This window comes from Lagenorhynchus albirostris, chromosome 5 (assembly GCF_949774975.1).
Source record: "Lagenorhynchus albirostris chromosome 5, mLagAlb1.1, whole genome shotgun sequence".
Lineage (NCBI taxonomy): Eukaryota > Metazoa > Chordata > Mammalia > Artiodactyla > Delphinidae > Lagenorhynchus > Lagenorhynchus albirostris.
The window spans coordinates 107,010,539-107,028,424 of record NC_083099.1 but is presented as its reverse complement, the minus strand read 5'-3'; the positions used below and the strand labels follow the sequence as shown (position 1 = coordinate 107,028,424).

General features: G+C 34.5%; 1 protein-coding gene across 1 annotated transcript in view; it reads left to right on the top strand.

Annotated features, from left to right (window-relative positions):
- The window catches only part of CADM2 (cell adhesion molecule 2), a 232,954-nt gene that overhangs the window by 57,286 nt on the left and 157,782 nt on the right, over window positions 1-17,886 (top strand). The window contains exons 3-4 of the mRNA XM_060149062.1: window positions 12,446-12,598; window positions 15,226-15,363. Of these exons, the coding sequence (XP_060005045.1) occupies window positions 12,446-12,598; window positions 15,226-15,363 (291 nt within the window). The remainder of the gene's footprint in view (window positions 1-12,445; window positions 12,599-15,225; window positions 15,364-17,886) is intronic.

The window sequence follows — 17,886 nt, the reverse complement described above, 5'->3', positions numbered from 1 at the left end:
CTTAAAGACTGTTTTCCTCATAATCCTCATAAATAAATTTTTAAAATACCTATTTATTATACACTGTTTTATTATGGAAATATTTTCCTGTAATATAATGTCCTCTACCACAGATGAGAACATTTAACTGCTGCCAAAGCCTCCAGAATATAGAGGTGTTTTGTTTTAAAGAAATATTTCTTAAATAAATGAAAGATAAATAAGATATATGGATTTTATTTTTCAAAATTATATGTTACAAGAAAACTAATAAATTTCTACATATGTGTAACATGTAAATCAAACAAAGAATTTTAATATTTTTATCATAAACCCAGAAAGTGTTTAGTGCTACAACAAGAAATACTTTTTTTAAATTTTAAATTATGTTTATTTTATGGGAGATGGGATATTTCTTTGAATAATGTGTGTTTGTTCTGAAATGAATATCTGAGCTGTAATAGTGATAAAAATGGTGAAGTAGAAAGTATAAGACTTTAATACCATTAATAAGATTATCCCAACTTCTTTCTTCTTTTCCTTTCTATTTTCTGTACTGTCATCTACCTTCACATTGTCTTACTTCCACATTTTACAATGAGATTTTATGGTATATTTATTGCTAAAAAGCAGCCTAAATAAATGAAGTGGCCCTATAATTAATTAATAACCAATTTCAATAACCATATAATAAAGTACCAAAATAGAATTTGCTATTTATTCTGTATTTTGTAAAGTTTTAATATTTTTAAAATAGATATGCTTAGTTGATGGAAATGAGAAAAATCATAAAAGTGCAAAGAAGCAGGAAAACAAATCATCCCAAATTCCAACATTCCCTTAGGTACTTTTTCTATTTTATAATGAAATCGATACTGTACTGAATACTGAATTTTGCATCCTTCTGTTTTCAGATAGGCTTATATCATTTCCCTGTGTTAAAGGTCTGCATGCTTATAATATGAAGGCTTTTTCATACTTCATTAAAAAGTTTGTTTTCTAATATTGGATATTAAGTTTATTTATACATTTTCATTATTATAATGGCTATTTTTTGTACATAAATCTTGGGTAAAATTGAAATGACTTTCACTAGGATGGAGAGACTAGGTCAGTACTCCCCTAAAAACAGACAGCTTGTTCTCTTGATTTTCTTCCTTTCTGCAGTAAAATATTTTCAAATGGTTTTCTTAAAGGAAATAGATGGAATTTTTCTGAGACCTTGCATATCTAATAATTTTTTTTCTGTTACAATATCATGTGGAAGGCAAACTTGTTGGTTATATAATTTTTGCCTTATAAACTTTCATTCTCACAGTTGCAATGAAATTACTATTTTTGTTTCAGGGATTTAATTACTTGCAGAATAAAAACACAGGTTAATTTTAGCCATAGAAATTACTCTGCTAATGTAGATACGGTTGTCTGTGCATTATTTTTCTTAGTAATTTCTCTCTCTGCACACACACCCAACAAAAAGCTGCATATATAGTTTCTCTTGTTGCTTGTACTGCCTTTTCTTCTGCATTCTGAGAGATCTCAAGTTGTTCACCTAACATCATTGTTTCCATTTTCACTATAGTTATATGGCTTTGACTGCTGCCTTTACTTTGGACTTGAATTCTTTTGTATTTTAAATCTATCTTCATCTTCATTTTTTTATTGTATCCTGCTTTCATTATATTTCAGGTTATTTTCCCTATGTATCTTTCTTCCTTTTGTAAAGAGTTTGTATTTTCTTGTAGTCTACTGAGATTTCTAATCACTTGTCTAATATATTTTCTGGTTCCTACAGCAAATCCTATAGTAGTCCTTTGGCATTGTGTCCCTTTCTTTTGATCAGTAGTATTTTTCATTGGAATCATTTTATTTTTCATTTAACTAATTTTTATTAGTTACATTAATGCAAGCTTCATTAACTAACTCACAAATTTCAGGAGTTAAAGGCAATAGAATTTTAATTTTCTCTGAAGTAGTGTTCAATACAAAAGTTTTTAGCATCTGTGGTCTTTCACTCTATGGGGATTCAGGGACCCTTGGTTCTTCAATTTTATGGCATTTTCATTGCCCAGAGCTTTGGAAGCCCCCACTTCAAAACAGGAGAAGGAAGAAGAGAGGGTGGAGAAGCTCCACCAACTTCTTAAAACCCTTAGCAATGAAGTGAGGTATATCGCTTCACTACATTTCATTGGCTAAATCTAGTCACTTTGCTTTAATCCAAAATAAGGAGTTGCTGAGACAACACCTTCACTGGGCAACTACCTCGTGGATTTAAATATGGAATGGAGAACACTTTTTTTTTTTTTTTTGTAGAAAACTAGTCATCCTAGCCTCAATCATCTCTTAGTAGGGAGAGGTCTACCCAGATCTAATGCATGATGACATTCAACATGTAAATATTACTGTTAGTTCCCTTCTTATTCTACAACTGGATGGTAGATAAATGTTATGTCCTAACACAGTCCCCAATCTCTAGCTTGCTTAATTGCCCGTAGCCTGGTTGATCTTAGATGGGATCTCAACTGCCCTAAGTTTTTTGGGATCTCAGTACCACTGCAATCCTACTGGTGGATTTATAGAAACTCTCCCTGTTTCCATCTAATGCCTACATTTTACTTATGAATTCTGAACCTCCTTGATGTACCACTGCCACTTCCAATTTGGCTGCCAGGATATTGCTTTTTTTTTGCCTGTTTATTATAACATAAGATTTCCGGGGCTCAGTGGGAACATAATTCTGGTTGATTCAAAACGTAGCACTTATTTGGTAATTGAAGGCCTTTTTGGTATGTCCAGGAGAGAAATCCCAGAAAGTATTCACATAGTAAGGCTGCTCTAAGCGTGTTGTGGAATGTAAGGGAATATAGTTTTGTAGCAGATTATTTCTAAAACACGTATTTTTCTTATTCTCTCCTGCATTGTAAGGCTGTTTTATACACTTCTCCCTTTCATATGGTCCTCATTATCTCAGTGAAAGCTCTCCAAGGGGGAGCCAGGATCTTTTCCACAGGGTAGGCTTGTTGTTGTGCTGCCTCAGTCTCCAAAGCCAAGTCAAGCTCAAAGCCGTAAGTCCACATCTCAGAGCTTCGTAGGAAAGCTGGGGAGTCAGGTAGTACAGGAGCCTTTGAAGTAGTACATGTCACACTATGGATCTCCCTCCTGAGAATTAGCAAGAGTAGTGTGCAGTTGTGCTTTCTCTATGGGTTTCAGAAGGCACCTCCACAGTATATCTCAATTCAACTCAGCTACAAAGTAGGAGTTCAAGGTTACTGTGGAACCATTATATTTAATGCGGTAAAATACAATGTGCTCTTTTATTATAGATTTCACATGATGTGTCTAATTTGATGTATACTTTTTCTCATCTTTTCAGTAAGTTTTGGAATATTACTTGTGTGAATTACTGCAAAAAAGTCTCTTGCCATACTCACTCCTAAAAGCCTTTTATCAAATTAGCTTTCATCAGTCACTCCTCATGTGTCCTAGCTTCTCAGCATCAATCGTTTTAGTTGTATATGGATTTTTTTTTGTACTTTATTTTAAATTGCCTTATTTATTTATTTATTTTTATGATTATTTATATATACAGTGTGTCTCCCTAGAAGTGTATGTATTTATATAAATTATATGAGCTTATATAAAATGTAAATAATTGTGTATATATAAAATTATTTATAGTAGACTGTAAACATATGAAAAGTTGCTAAAATGTTATACTTTAGTTGTAGTGACATATTAAGATATGTTGCATTTTATTTTTTAGTCACTGAGTTTATCTGCCTTTTGCTAAAATCTGTTATAAGCAAAATTTGGGTGCCATATATTTTTTACACATTGCCAGACTTCTAAATATTAGCATATAATTTAATATTAATTAAGACTTTTCAAAAGCCAATTTAGATAACTGAAGTAAAGAAAAATAAAATTATATGATGTAAAAAGGGAAAAATCAATGCTTTAAACTTAGAAAGTAGGATGTCATTCCTTAATTCTACGTAGTAAATTGTGATTTATTTTTGTTACTCTGAGATTTATTACATTCCCACTGAATGTTGATTTATATAAGAGGACATTTTAAAAACAATATTCATGATCAGTATTAATTGGCTGATTTTTCAGAGGCAGTATTTACTTTCTGGAAGATTCACAAATCCCCTTCTCCCCACAATAAGAGGAAAATAGTAAGAAGTAGAGAAACTGAGGCCACTTGAACAGATGCAAGATCAACGTTAAATTGTTAAACTTTCAATAACAAATGTGCATTGGCAATGAAAAATGTTAAACATGTTTCAAAGAAATCTATGGACTAGTATTAATGAAATCTGTATTATACTGATGTCTTTTGTGATTGTGCCTGAATTTCCAAAATATAAAAATGATTTTCTTAAATGTATTAACGGGTTCCTAGATTTTCAAAGTTTGTGTACTATAGAATTTATTTCATCTAATATTGTCCACAAAATGATGGCAAAACTGAAAATTTAAACCAAATTTCAAACTGTAGGAGATGAGACTTTGGGATTATTAGAAACATGCCACAGCATAGTCTTGAGTCATTTTCTCCTCCTATTTTACAAATACCAATGCACGGCTTTCACAGGGTGTGGGACCTTGTAAAGTTAAAAGATCACAAATACCAAAGGCTAGTTTCTTTAATGAAGGCAGGTGTTTTCCATTCCTAATGTACCTTTGTGTAAGCATTTCCATAATAACATAGCATCTAATCTTCTCTTTGATATAAATTCTCGATGAGAGTAATACCACATGGCTACATATGGTGGTTTTTATGGTGGGATGTAAAATATGAATTTAATATTTTTATGAGGAGACCAATATATTGTAGGTTGCTGGAAAGAATGAGAGCTTACAGAAACTGTTTAAATACCACATCATTTTCTTGTTCTCTGAATCCAGGTAAATAGTGAGCTGTATCAAATTGTGAACCATACCAAATGCTGAAGGTATTTTCTCAAGGAAAATAAGGAAATGTGACAAACACCTAGGGAAATACTGTTTTGAAGAAGCAAACAAAATAGTCACAAACTTTTATTTGTGGTAGATAGGGAAAAAACGTTTGTCTATATAAGATCTTTGAAAATGTATATCAGAATTTTAGAGTTATTAAATTATGATTAATAACAATTATCCCTTATAAAACTACCCTTACTAGATGTTAAACAGATATAAAATACATTAAATGCAATTGTGTGGTATTCATGTTAGGATAAGGCTTCTAATAAACATGGTCTTTATTCACCAAACTAGAATGTAGTTGCACATATAGCAGCATTGGGGCATTTGTTATTAGTAATAAATCATAGTCGATGTTGTATGTTTATAAATTATTTAAACTTTGAGTTGTGAAAAGAATTCTAAAGACTAAAGTTATAAAATTGGACTTTGCTACATTATTTGCAGAACTTGTTTGATTGATGTGTTACTACTAGAAATGATATATTTATTTGATATTTTTCAAATGCTTCATATACAAAGTGAATCTTTTGGCACTTTAGGTCTGAATTTCATAAGCTAAGTTTCTATTATGTCCTTATGTCATCTGACAGATGGTATATTTTTTTTCGCCTCAACATATTTTTTGTACAGAGTGATACACTAATAATAAGAATGAAATGCCTCTAATTTTTATCCAGGCAAGATGATACTGTGGAAAAAGGAATCATCTGATGTAAAGTATTTTATATATTACAGTTTTATATATATATACACAGACATACAAAATATATATATATATATTTATCTCTCTCACTGAAGACAACTTAAAAATCTACTGAAGTTTTTTTAATAGATAAAACCATACATTGAATATAATATATCATTGAGTTAGTGATTCCTGGTCACTAAAATCAGGACTTATTTGTGATTGAATAAATTTATGAATTCAATTTATGATTGAAAGTAGTAACTGTTACTCTTAAGTAAATTTCAAAAGTAGATTCCTGAAACCATTACAAGAGACTTCAAAAGTCACTTAGGACATTCTCCTGCAATGAAAGACATTTAAACACTTTTGTTAGAAATCAGTATAAAATGTGTGTAAAATTCTCCAAGTAATCGTCTTAGGAATTTTTATTTTACCCAGCATGAATCCCAAATATGCATTTGTATGATTGATGAACTATTTAGAACCAATGATATATTGGGAAAATAATTTTTATTCAGTGTTAAGCACTATTTAATAAACTCTTACTCATTGGTCAGTGCCTCTTATTTGCAGCTAAGATTAAATTCTCTAGAGTTCAGTGTTTTGAACTGTTAAATCACCTCACCAGTGGGTGCAAGGCACCTAATAGCTGATGAGGTGTGGCCTCAGAGTAACCTACTTTTAACTCATTAGCTCATTTTAATCTCTATGGTGTGTGAACAATTACCTTTCATTCTTTTATTCCATATACTCATTTGTTCTCTTCAGTTATTCCTAGGATAATGTTTAAAATCTATTTCTTTCAATGAAATGTTTGAGGTTTTATTTTTTTTAAAGATATTTAGATATGGGCTTCCCTGGTGGCTCAGTGGTTAAGAGTCCGTCCGCCGATGCAGGGAACGCGGGTTCGTGCCCCGGTCTGGGAGGATCCCACATGCCGCGGAGTGGCTGGGCCCGTGAGCCATGGCCGCTGAGCCTGCGCGTCCGGAGCCTGTGCTCCGCAATGGGAGAGGCCACGACAGTGAGAGGCCTGCGTACCGGGAAAAAAAAAAAAAAAAGATATTTAGATAATCATGAACACTCTGTGTGCTCAAACGACAGCACTTTTTTTTAAAAGATTGAATTCACTGCAACCGACAATATTACGATTCTTCTTTTTAGGTTCACTATAAATATATGCAACTTACTCTGTAGAAAGTATGGATTATTTCTGAGTCTCTACTACCTTTTGTGTTCATTTGGAAACCATAAGGTAACACAACAGTAGCTTCAGAGATCACTCATTCAGTATTTCAAATAATTATTCAATGAATGATCACTTTTTAAAAAAAAATTTTGCAGCATGATGTTTCTAGGTCTTTTATGCTCAACGGTATCTAAACAAGACACTTTTTTTTCTTGTTTTGGGGGCTTTTCTCCCATGGGGGATGTATCAAAGAGGACTTCCTAATTCAGTTCTTTTTCACTCTGCTCTTATATGCAGATAGAGTTTGGCTCTCAGTTTCAATTCAATAGTCATTCACTGAAAACTTGCTGTGCAGATAGTTAGGATGCAGGGTGCTGAGATGTGCAAAACAAGGATCCTGCTCACAGGGAATCCATTGAGTTGTATTTCACCCCTCTTTGGACTTTAAAAGGTTTCCTTTTTTTCTTTCATACTTAAAATGCTGTGATAAAGAGAACTGCAGATGACATCATAAGTATTTACAAACTTGAAAAGATAAATGCTGTGGATGTAAGATTTGTTTAAAATGTTCAGTCCAAAGGGATTTCTCTGGTGAGGGGGAAGTGGGGAGGTGCTGCTAGGAGAACAGGCCCTGAAGATATCTGTACCAGAGATGCCATTTCTATTTTTCATGCCTTTATTGACCCCCTTTCTCTTGAGCCTATAAATATGATTCAGTCTCTTCCTTCCAGAAAAATAGCTTCCCTTCCTTCTGACCCTGGACTGTCTCCTACTCTTCTCATCCAAGAGTGCAATCTGGTTCCTTCTTAGCAACCTTCTCATGATATAGCCAAACTCACTGACACTGTCCAAATACAATGGACACTTTCCAATCTTGAAATCACTTAACTTCTCTATAATAAAAAATGTTTATAGCTACTAAAATAAAATAAAATGTTCAGTTCAATAAAAATTTCCTTAGGCAGCTCTTTGTTTTTTGGCAAATGAATTATCAAGGAAATTTATACAATAAATAATCCCTTTGCTAACTGTGTCACTTTCTTCCCTTTTGGGAATATGTTTTCAGGTTTTGAATATCTATTCATGTATCTCATTTCTTTAAATCATATACCTTATACTTTCACTCAATTGTTATTATCTCCGCCTAACACTCAGCAGACTGGGGTACACAATAGGTGACTTACCTATTAATATGGCTAACCAATGACAGAGGTTACATTAAAATACATGTATTCTACTTTTCAGAGTCTAATTTTTAGTCAAACCTGGTAGTAATTATAAAACAACTCAAAAAATTATAGGATTTGGTAAGCTGAATCGAGACATTTCAGACTTTAAATATTTAGGTTCTCATCTGGATTCCAAACCTAAAATATTTTAATATATCATTGCACATTTGTTTAAATCACTTTACATATAACATGATATCATAGTTCTCATAATGCAAAGATGGAAATGAATCAGGAATTATTATCCACAGGAAACCTGACCTCATATAAGTGCCTAAAGCAGATCTTCTGATACCAAAGTCAGTGCTTTTAGCCTTACTCCACACAAATGGTTTAAATATGAACATTTTCTATTTGTATGCACTGAGTAATTCAGTTTGACTTCAGTGATATTATGTAGTTATATAGTTTATATATATATATATAAATATATATATAATATAGTTTCCATAAAATAGTCTGACCAAAAGAAAGTTAAATTCCTTTTGCCAAGATTCACTAAAAATTGTAAGCTCTGTCTCTCTGTCAGTGCGACCTGTGTTAGAAGAAATGAAATTGAACACAGGGGGTGAGTAACATGTTTTACCCACACAGTATCATTGCAGGAACATGAGGCTTTTCCCTTTTGGAGACTTCTTTTTTATAAAAAAACAAGAAATATGTGATAAATATTTTTTTAAATAAATCATACCTTTGAAAAGTGGTTGGTATAACATGAGGTCCTATTGGGGAAATGACAAATCTGTGTCCCCCTCTTTTCCTCTAGCAACTGAACAAGGCATATATAATAGGGAGTGTAGGAGATAGCATACAAAATAGACATTTTTATAAAAAGTCCGCTGTAAACTAGTGGAGTCGCAAACACAATTGTAATCAGTCTTCCTTAATTTTTATAGTTGATAAAAATCAGTTTTGAAAATGTTTGCAAGTGTATGTCTCCTTATGAAATTAGAGGTAACAAAGAATGGTAATAGGTGGACGATAATCATTCAGGTATGTGTTATTGAGTAAGTGGGAGGATGATTTTTAAAGTATATTTAAAATCATGAAAATTTAGAATTTTACCAAATACATTTTTTAATTTCCTGCTCCTCTCGCAAAGCATAGAGGAAAGGTATAGGCAATTTAAGAATATATGGCACTTGGGATCCCCTTCTTACTCTGTGGCAAATGTATATAATGAGTTTCAAGCTTTGATATCAAAACCATTTGCCCATTCCATCTAATGTGCATAAAATATTTTAAGCTGAGTTATTATTGTAGATTCATACCCAGCTGTGAGAAATAATACAGAGAAATCCATGTACCCTCTACCCAAATAATATCTTGGAAAGATATCACAGCTAGAAAATAGACATTGACATAGTCCACCAATCTTATTTGAGTTTCACCGGTTTTACATGTACTCATTTGTGTGTGTGTGTGTGTGTGTGTGTGTGTATGTGTTTAGTTTTATCCAGTTTCATTACATATGTAGGTTAATGTATCCATCACCACAGTCAAGATGCAAAGCGGTTCTATCACCACAAGGATCCTTCGTGCTGTAGTTTTATAACCGTGCTCATATCACTCCCACTCCCCCTCCACCCCTTACTAACCTTCACCGTTGGTAGGAACTAATCTTTTCTCCATCTCTATAATTTTAGTTATTTCAAGACACTATATAAAATAATTTCATCTTAATTTATCTATAGAGTTTCTGAGTGTATCACTTTGTATATTTTCTTAGTAGTTGCTCCAGGTATTGAAATGCTACACATATACGATTTATCCCAGTCTACTACTTTTACCACTTCTGGTAAAGTATGGAAACCTTACTTCCATTAGGTCCTTTTGCCCTGACACTTTTTATTTGTTTTAACTATTCCTTCTTAACATGTTGAACACTGCATCAGTTGATGGTATAATGTTTGTTTTAACCATCATATAGTCAGGAAAATGCAGCAGAGTAGTCTATATTGTATTTACCCATATTTTTTGTTCTCTCACTTGTTCTTCCTTCTTGATGCTTCAAAATTTCTTCTTTTCTGTTTGAGGAACTTTAACTTTTCTTTAAGACGGATCTGCTAGAGAAACATGTGTTTAGTTTTCCTCCTTCTAAAAATATATTTATTTCCCCTTGATTCCTGAACGTTGGTTTCACTGGATAAGAATTCACGATCAACAGTTCTCTTCTTTCAGAACTTGAAAAACGTGCCACTGCCTCTGACCTCCATAATTTCAAATGAGGTCATATATTGTCATTTGAAATGGTGTTTTCTTATAGGTAATATGTCTTTCTCTCACGGGCCCAGCCGCTCTGCCGCATGTGGGATCTTCCCGGACCGGGGCACGAACCCATGTCCCTTGCATCAGCAGGTGGACTCTCAACCACTGCGCCACCAGGGAAGCCCTAATTTCACTGTATCTTGATTTGGACCTTTTGGGGTTTATCCTGTTTGAGTTTGATCCTCTTCCTGATTTTGTACGTTTATTTCTTTTGCCTAATTTGTGAAGTTTTGACCATTATTTCTTAAATTCTTTCTGCCTCACTCTCTCTTCTTTTGGGACTTATATGGTACCAATGTTGGATATTTTGTTATTGTCCCACAGGTCCCCAAGATTCTGATTTTTGTTTTTTTGGTTGGTTTTCCAATCTGTTTTCTCTCTCTTGTTCAGATCCAGTGACTTGTATTGGTCTGTCCTTAAGTTCACTGATTCTATCCTCTGTTGTCTCATTGTACTATTTATCCAATCCAGTGAGTTTTTATTTTGGTTGTTGTATTTTTGACTTCTGTACTTTCCTTTGGTTCTTTTTTTAAATAACTTCTTTAGAGTGCTGAGATTTTCTATTTTATATTTGTTTCAAGATAATTAGTAATTGCTTGTTAAAGTAATTTTATGATGGCTTCTTTAAATTCTCTGTCAGATAATTCTAACATCCGTTTCAACTCAGTATTAGCATCTGTGGATTATTTTTTCTCATTCAAGTTATGTTTTGCCTGGTATTTGGTGTGACCAGTAATTCTTTTTTTATCACATCCTGGAGATTTGGGTTATTGTGTTAGGAGACTCTGGATACTATTTACATCATCTATTCTATTTAGGTTCAGCACACAGGTCCTGGCTTACATTTGTGGGCTATGGTTCCACCAACAATTTAATTTTCAGAGCCTTTGTGGTGCTATTTGGTCACTTTGAGTTGTCTGTTCCCACTGGGAGTTGTACTGATCCCTACTGGTGCCACCTAAGGAAGCAAGGCCTCCTGATGGCTCTAGGGGGGATAAATGGTTCTTTAGCTCATCAAAGATCACTTCAAGGGCTGGGTAATTGTTATAAAAGGATTGGCCCACTGCCTGTGCTGCCCAATTGACCATTGTCTCTCAGTAGGGAAGGGGAGTCTCCAGTCTAATGGAAAAAGAGATTGCGTTCCATGACAGTGATGCTCCCGATTGATTCCCCTTGGGGGTGGCCCAGTCTCTCCCAAAGTTCTTGGTGGGAATCCCATTTGCTCTGTGAAAAAAATGAGTCTACCTAGGCCACCTTCTGTTGCTAGGTTATGGTTGGGAGAAGCCAGGTCTCAAATGCCTTTTACAATTGGTTAGATTCTGGTATCACTAACCAGTCCCCTTTCCTCTTTCTACCTTTCAGAGTACTCCTTTAGTCACCTCTTGCTTAATTTCTGGTTTTATAGCTGTCCTTAGTGGAGCACATAGTGATATTTAAGTTTTTTAATGCTTTTCCAAAAATGATTTAAAAGAAGCATAAATAAGCAAGATGCTTAAGAGATCTGTGAAAACAAGTGTTCTGTGATAGAAAAGGTGGTTTGAACCAAAGAATATATTAAAAGTATTTAACAGACAGTACAGCAGAGGCACCAACCAGTCAGAGCAAATTTAATGTCAGGTACAGTACAGGTGTTTTTCAGCTGAAAGTTAGCTCTGATTTAAAAAAAGCTTAACAGGTGTCTCTACTGCAGAGAACTTTCAATATGCTAAGGTTAATTGTTGGTTTCCTAGAAGGAACTGAGCACTCATAGTTTTCCCAAATTTATCTAGGCATAGAAGTGAAATTTTTTGTTTACAGCTCTTCTTGGTACTGACAACTCATGAAAGACTGTGAAGGAAAGCCATCACCATCAATATCTACCTCATCCAAGGTATTGTACTTACTAGATGCAATCATTTAATTAAAAAGTTATTTCTCAGAACATTAAGGAACATTTAATTCTACTTAAATCTGATAAAATATTTCAATATATTTAAACCTTCCTTTAAAACATTTCAGGAAACCAGATTTAGACATATGGCCAAAGAAAATGTTTATTGTGTTGTGCTAAAAATATGTAGTCTAACAGTAGCAACTTTTCCTAATGTTGTTATTCATATTTTCAGTATTTTCTTTTTCCAGCTTTAAGGGACAATAGGATCGAGCTGGTTCGGGCTTCCTGGCATGAACTGAGTATCAGCGTCAGTGATGTCTCTCTCTCTGATGAAGGACAGTACACCTGTTCTTTATTTACAATGCCTGTCAAAACTTCCAAGGCCTATCTCACTGTTCTGGGTAAGTGCATGTGATCACAAGCTAGAGAGATGTGTACAGCTACAGCAACATGATTCAATAACAGATCTACACTTTGAGGATCATCAAAAAGCATTAAAAAATCACTTAGTCATTTCCCCCATTTTATAAATAGATAAAGAGAGGTATAAAGATTTGTATGACTTCCCAAGAGCAAACAGCCATTTTGTTTCTTAGCCAGCAACAGACACCAGGTTTCTTGATTTTCAACTAAATTCCTTTGTGTCAAATCATCTCTATATTGTATATGTGGTAATCCTTTTATAAAGTGATAGAATAATGAACATAATGACTTCAATGTGTCTATCAGATGCTCCGCCACCTTATCATCAGTCACCTAATGGGATCTTCCCTAATATCTATTGGCTTCCAAATATGCCCATTTGTGTATTTTAGTGTATTTAAATGACCCTAACATTTCTATTTGTCTTCTTGCCTTTTAGCTTTGTAGTTTTCTAGATTACTAAATGAAGTACATAATGTCGCTTGCGCATGCAGCTTGTAGCTTCTTTGTTTTTTTATTCTCTAAGTATTGGGCCATTTTTCTAAAGGTTATAGTGACACCAAAAAGCAATACATTCATAGAGTTTCTGAGGAAATAAGCTTGCAGCTCACAGCTCTCTGTGCTTCCACAGACGTCAGTGGCCCAATCAGCTGAAATTGCTGGAATTCATTGAAACACACCTGTGTACTGAACAAGTTAGAGGAATTTAAAGATTGATTTTTTTTTTTTTTTTTTGCCCTTAGCTTGCCTTCCTTTTTTGATAGATAAAGGCATAACACTGCATTTAAACGAACTAATGCATGCTGTTCTTTTGGGTGAGAATATTAAAGTTAATCCTGCTAGTGAATTGGTTTTGTGCATAGGATATGAAATATGTTTCTTTGCAAGTCCCACTGGGACTATTGTATAAAAATCTTTACAAGTTTGCCATTAAGGACAAAATACACCCACTAAATGGAGTATCTCAGGATAGCAGCTGCCTAAGATTAATGTATTGTTCTGTAGAGAGCCAACTTGAGACCCCAAGAAATAGGAAAGTGGCTAATTTCAATTTATTAAATGGTGATGTGACATGTTTGTTTTTTTTAAAAAAAAGCTATATGAAGGTGAACGAAAAGAAAAGAAAGCTAGCCAGCTAATGGAGTATGTTGATCTGTCATTTACCTTTGTTGTTCTTGTTGTTTTAGTTTGTATTTCTTTTATTGGCGCCTTCCAACATTCTTACATTTTATTCTTTTCAAACTGAATCAAATAGTACAATAAAGAAACTTTCAGTCTGCCTTTATTATTGAATATTTTTAGAAGAAATTTTAATAAACCTCTGTCATGACAGCAGAATATTATTGCCTCCAAAATATGTAATGTTGTATTATTTAAATCATCAATGTCTATCTCTGAATATTAGTTATCTGCTTATTCATTGGATGATCTGGACTAGAAAAGGTAATAAGTAGCTAGCATTAACTAGCATTAAAAATAATACATGGGCTTCCCTGGTGGCGCAGTGGTTGAGAGTCCGCCTGCCGATGCAGGGGACATGGGTTAGTGCCCCGGTCTGGGAAGATCCCACATGCCGCGGAGCGGCTGGGCCTGTGAGCCATGGCTGCTAAGCCTGCGCGTCCAGAGCCTGTGTTCCTCAACGGGAGAGGCCACAGCAGTGAGAGGCCCGTGTACTGCAAAAAAAAAAATAATAATAATAATAAATATCATGCTCCACAAAACTGCAATTACATTTCTAATACAAATGACATCAAGAGACATTCTCTACTTTAGAAGAATCAGAAAAATAAGTATAGTTGCAATTTTTAATGAATCTTTTATTCAAAATGCATTTTCTAGAAAAAAGTACACAGAGGATAACAATATTTTTTAAGCTTTAAGAATTCTGAAATCAGGAATGAAATGTGCTATTTTGGTTAAATCACAGTTTGCTAAAGAATGAAGAAATATGCTTTGTGGATTTTTTTTTGCCCAGTGCAAACAATCTACCGTTTTAAAGCCCCACACTGGTAAATCTTAAGATATGGTTGTTTTTAAGATTATAAAGAGTATTTCTGCAGGTAAAATTTAATTTAAAAAAACTACTTTAAACGCACTTTAAATGCTTTCTGGATAGTATACACACACATATGCATATTTACACAGACACATATGTGTTTGTATGTATGTGTATATATATCTCGCTATATATTTTTTATATATTTTGTCATTTATTTTATTATATAGCAGTTTATTATTATTATGTTTTGGTTTATTATTATTATTTTTATTTTTATTTTTTGCGGTACACGGGCCTCTCACTGTTGTGGCCTCTCCCATTGCGGAGCACAGGCTCCAGATGCACAGGCTCAGTGGCCATGGCTCACGGGCCTAGCCACTCCACGGCATGTGGGATCTTCCCAGACCGGAGCACGAACCCGTGTCCCCTGCATCGGCAGGCAGACTCTCAACCACTGCACCACCAGGGAAGCCCTGGTTTATTATTCTTGATTGAAGTTATTGTCAGTTATACACCCAGTTTAGCTTTGCTTCTGAAAGTAGTAGTCGTAAGAACAAATCAACCCTGGAGATTAATGTTTATTTCATTCATTTGCTTAAATTTCAGGTGTTCCTGAGAAGCCTCAAATTAGCGGATTTTCATCCCCAGTTATGGAGGGAGACTTGATGCAGCTGACTTGTAAAACATCTGGTAGTAAACCTGCAGCTGATATAAGATGGTTCAAAAATGACAAAGAGATTAAAGGTAAGGAATGGGGAAAGGTCTCCAAATCAAAATTAATGTGCTGAAACTAGTGTGAAGTGTTAGATCCAGGGCATTTTACATTTTCCTTTTCTTTTTTTTTTTTTTGCGGTACGCGGGCCTCTGACTGTTGTGGCCTCTCCCGTTGCGGAGCACAGGCTCCGGGCGCGCGGGCTCAGCGGCCATGGCTCATGGGCCCAGCCACTCCGCGGCATGTGGGATCTTCCTGGACCGGGGCCCATGTCCCCTGCATCGGCAGGCAGACTCTCAACCACTGCGCCACAAGGGAAGCCCTACATTTTCCTTTTCAAACCACAGTCACTTTCTGATTAAGTGTAATTTGAACCAGATTTACCTTAAATTAGGTAATTTTACAAGGTATATTAATATCAACTGTGTGCCCCATTTTTCTCTTACGTAAAATAGTTTAAAATGATATATATCTAGAGACTTTCCTGGTGATCTAGTGGTAAAGGATCCACCTTATAACGCAGGGGACGTGGGTTTGATCCCTGGTCAGGGAACTAAGATCCCACATTCCGCGGGGCAACTAAGCCCGTGCACCACACCTACTGAGCTCAAGCGCCTTAACTAGAGAGCCTGAGGGCCCCAAACTACAGAGCCCACACGCCCTGGAGCCTGTGCACCACAACTAGAGAAGAGAAAACCCGCACACCACAACTAGAGAGAAGGCCGCGCACCGCAACAAAGAGCCCGAGCACTGCAACGAATGTTTAGCATGCCTCAAGGAGGAGCCTGCACGCGGCAACTAAGACCCTACGCCGCCAAAAATAGATTAAATAAATAAATAAATAACAAATCTTAAAAAAAAAATGATATATATCTAGTGGGAAACTTGGAGAAATAAATAAGTTAATATATAAAAAACACGTAGATTCGTACTTGACAATAGCAAGTGCTAAGTGTTCATGTTAGATGTGATTATTTCAGAGCTCATCTGTAGTATTTAGATTATAGACAGAGAAACTCCATGAATTAGTTCTTCAACTTGTTGGTTCTGAAAATACAAAGTTTTGGGAATAAAACTAGCTAAACATCAATAAATCTGTTTTTCAGTAGCTCTCACACAGGGTAAAATAATGTGCTTGTCTCAATAAAAATGCACAGAAATGTAAATATTCAGCATAATTCTGCTCTTCATACACTTAAACACACACGTGCACACACAGTCTTTTAGGGTGGATTAAGAAGTTTATAGAGGAGATGGCTAGTAAGTCTGGTAGTGGTTTTTGTACCCCACATACAGAAATCTTGGACCTGACATCACATGTACATTAAAACCCAAATATAAGAATCATCTATTATGCTTGTTAAAAATTTTTCCTATTTATATAGTAATATGTATTATTCTCAAGGTAACCTTCTAGGAGATAGATTGATGCAAACCATTCTGATTATTTTAACTTGTAATTCAAGTATCTTACTTAGGATTGGAGGCTCAACAGGTAGAATTGCCTATATTACTAAGAAATTATGGGTTTACAGTCCATACAATTATTCTACCTCTTTTCTATTTTAATTACTTTCTCTCTTTATATTTTTTCCCCAAACAAGGAACTATCTGTAATTTATCCATAATTACTACCTTTATTTTAGAACTTCTAATAAATACATTTTGTTGGACTAACTTTGGAGAAGTACAAGCACCCATTTCACAAGTTAGATACATCACTTTGCTAAGTTAAACTTGCTCTTATATTCTGCCAGGGCTCAGTACCATCCATTCTAATTCTGCCTTTAGGATATATTTGTTTAGGTTAGTGTGTTAAATGTCTAGTCTTGGTTGGAGCTTTTCTAAATGGACCCTCTACACTGTATCCAGAGTTATCTTACTATGACAAGGTTCTAATCCAGCCACTTTTTCTGCGTAAGCATTTCTGATTGAAAGTCCTAACCTGGATAATTAGTTTAAAATCCGATTTCCTTGGCCTATAAGAAAGCTCCTGGCAGTGAATTCTTACAAATCAGATGGTTTTCTATGTGAAAGGCTTGGTTTATGTTAGAATGTTCTTCTTAAATACTCTCCTTCGGTTAAATTGTTTTATTACCTACATGCATCTCTTTCTGAATTTTGACATAATTAGTTAGTGAGTTAGTTTCTCTTAATTTCTTACCATTTTATTTGTGTTTCGGATAAATATATCCTCAGGGAGGTCAGAGACTAACATACTAGTCATTAATATTGGTTGATTGTTTTTAACGTTGTAGCCTTATGAAAAATGCATAATGTTTTCATTAAAAACATTTTTATAAAATATCTTAATTTTTGACAAATTTGGCTTCTGCTCTGAATGCCAGATTTATTCATAAACTAGGTAGAGAGGGGACTTTTGTTTATATGTAAAAAGATGAAATTTTGATCTTATAAACACTATACTTTAAAATCATCTGAATCTAGAATGAAAATCAAGAGAAAACCATATACAGAATCAGCATTTGGTTCTGTGTTCTACTCAGAAGTAGTGAAGCTTTGTTTTTTCTGTGTTCTTCAATGCATGGCCATTA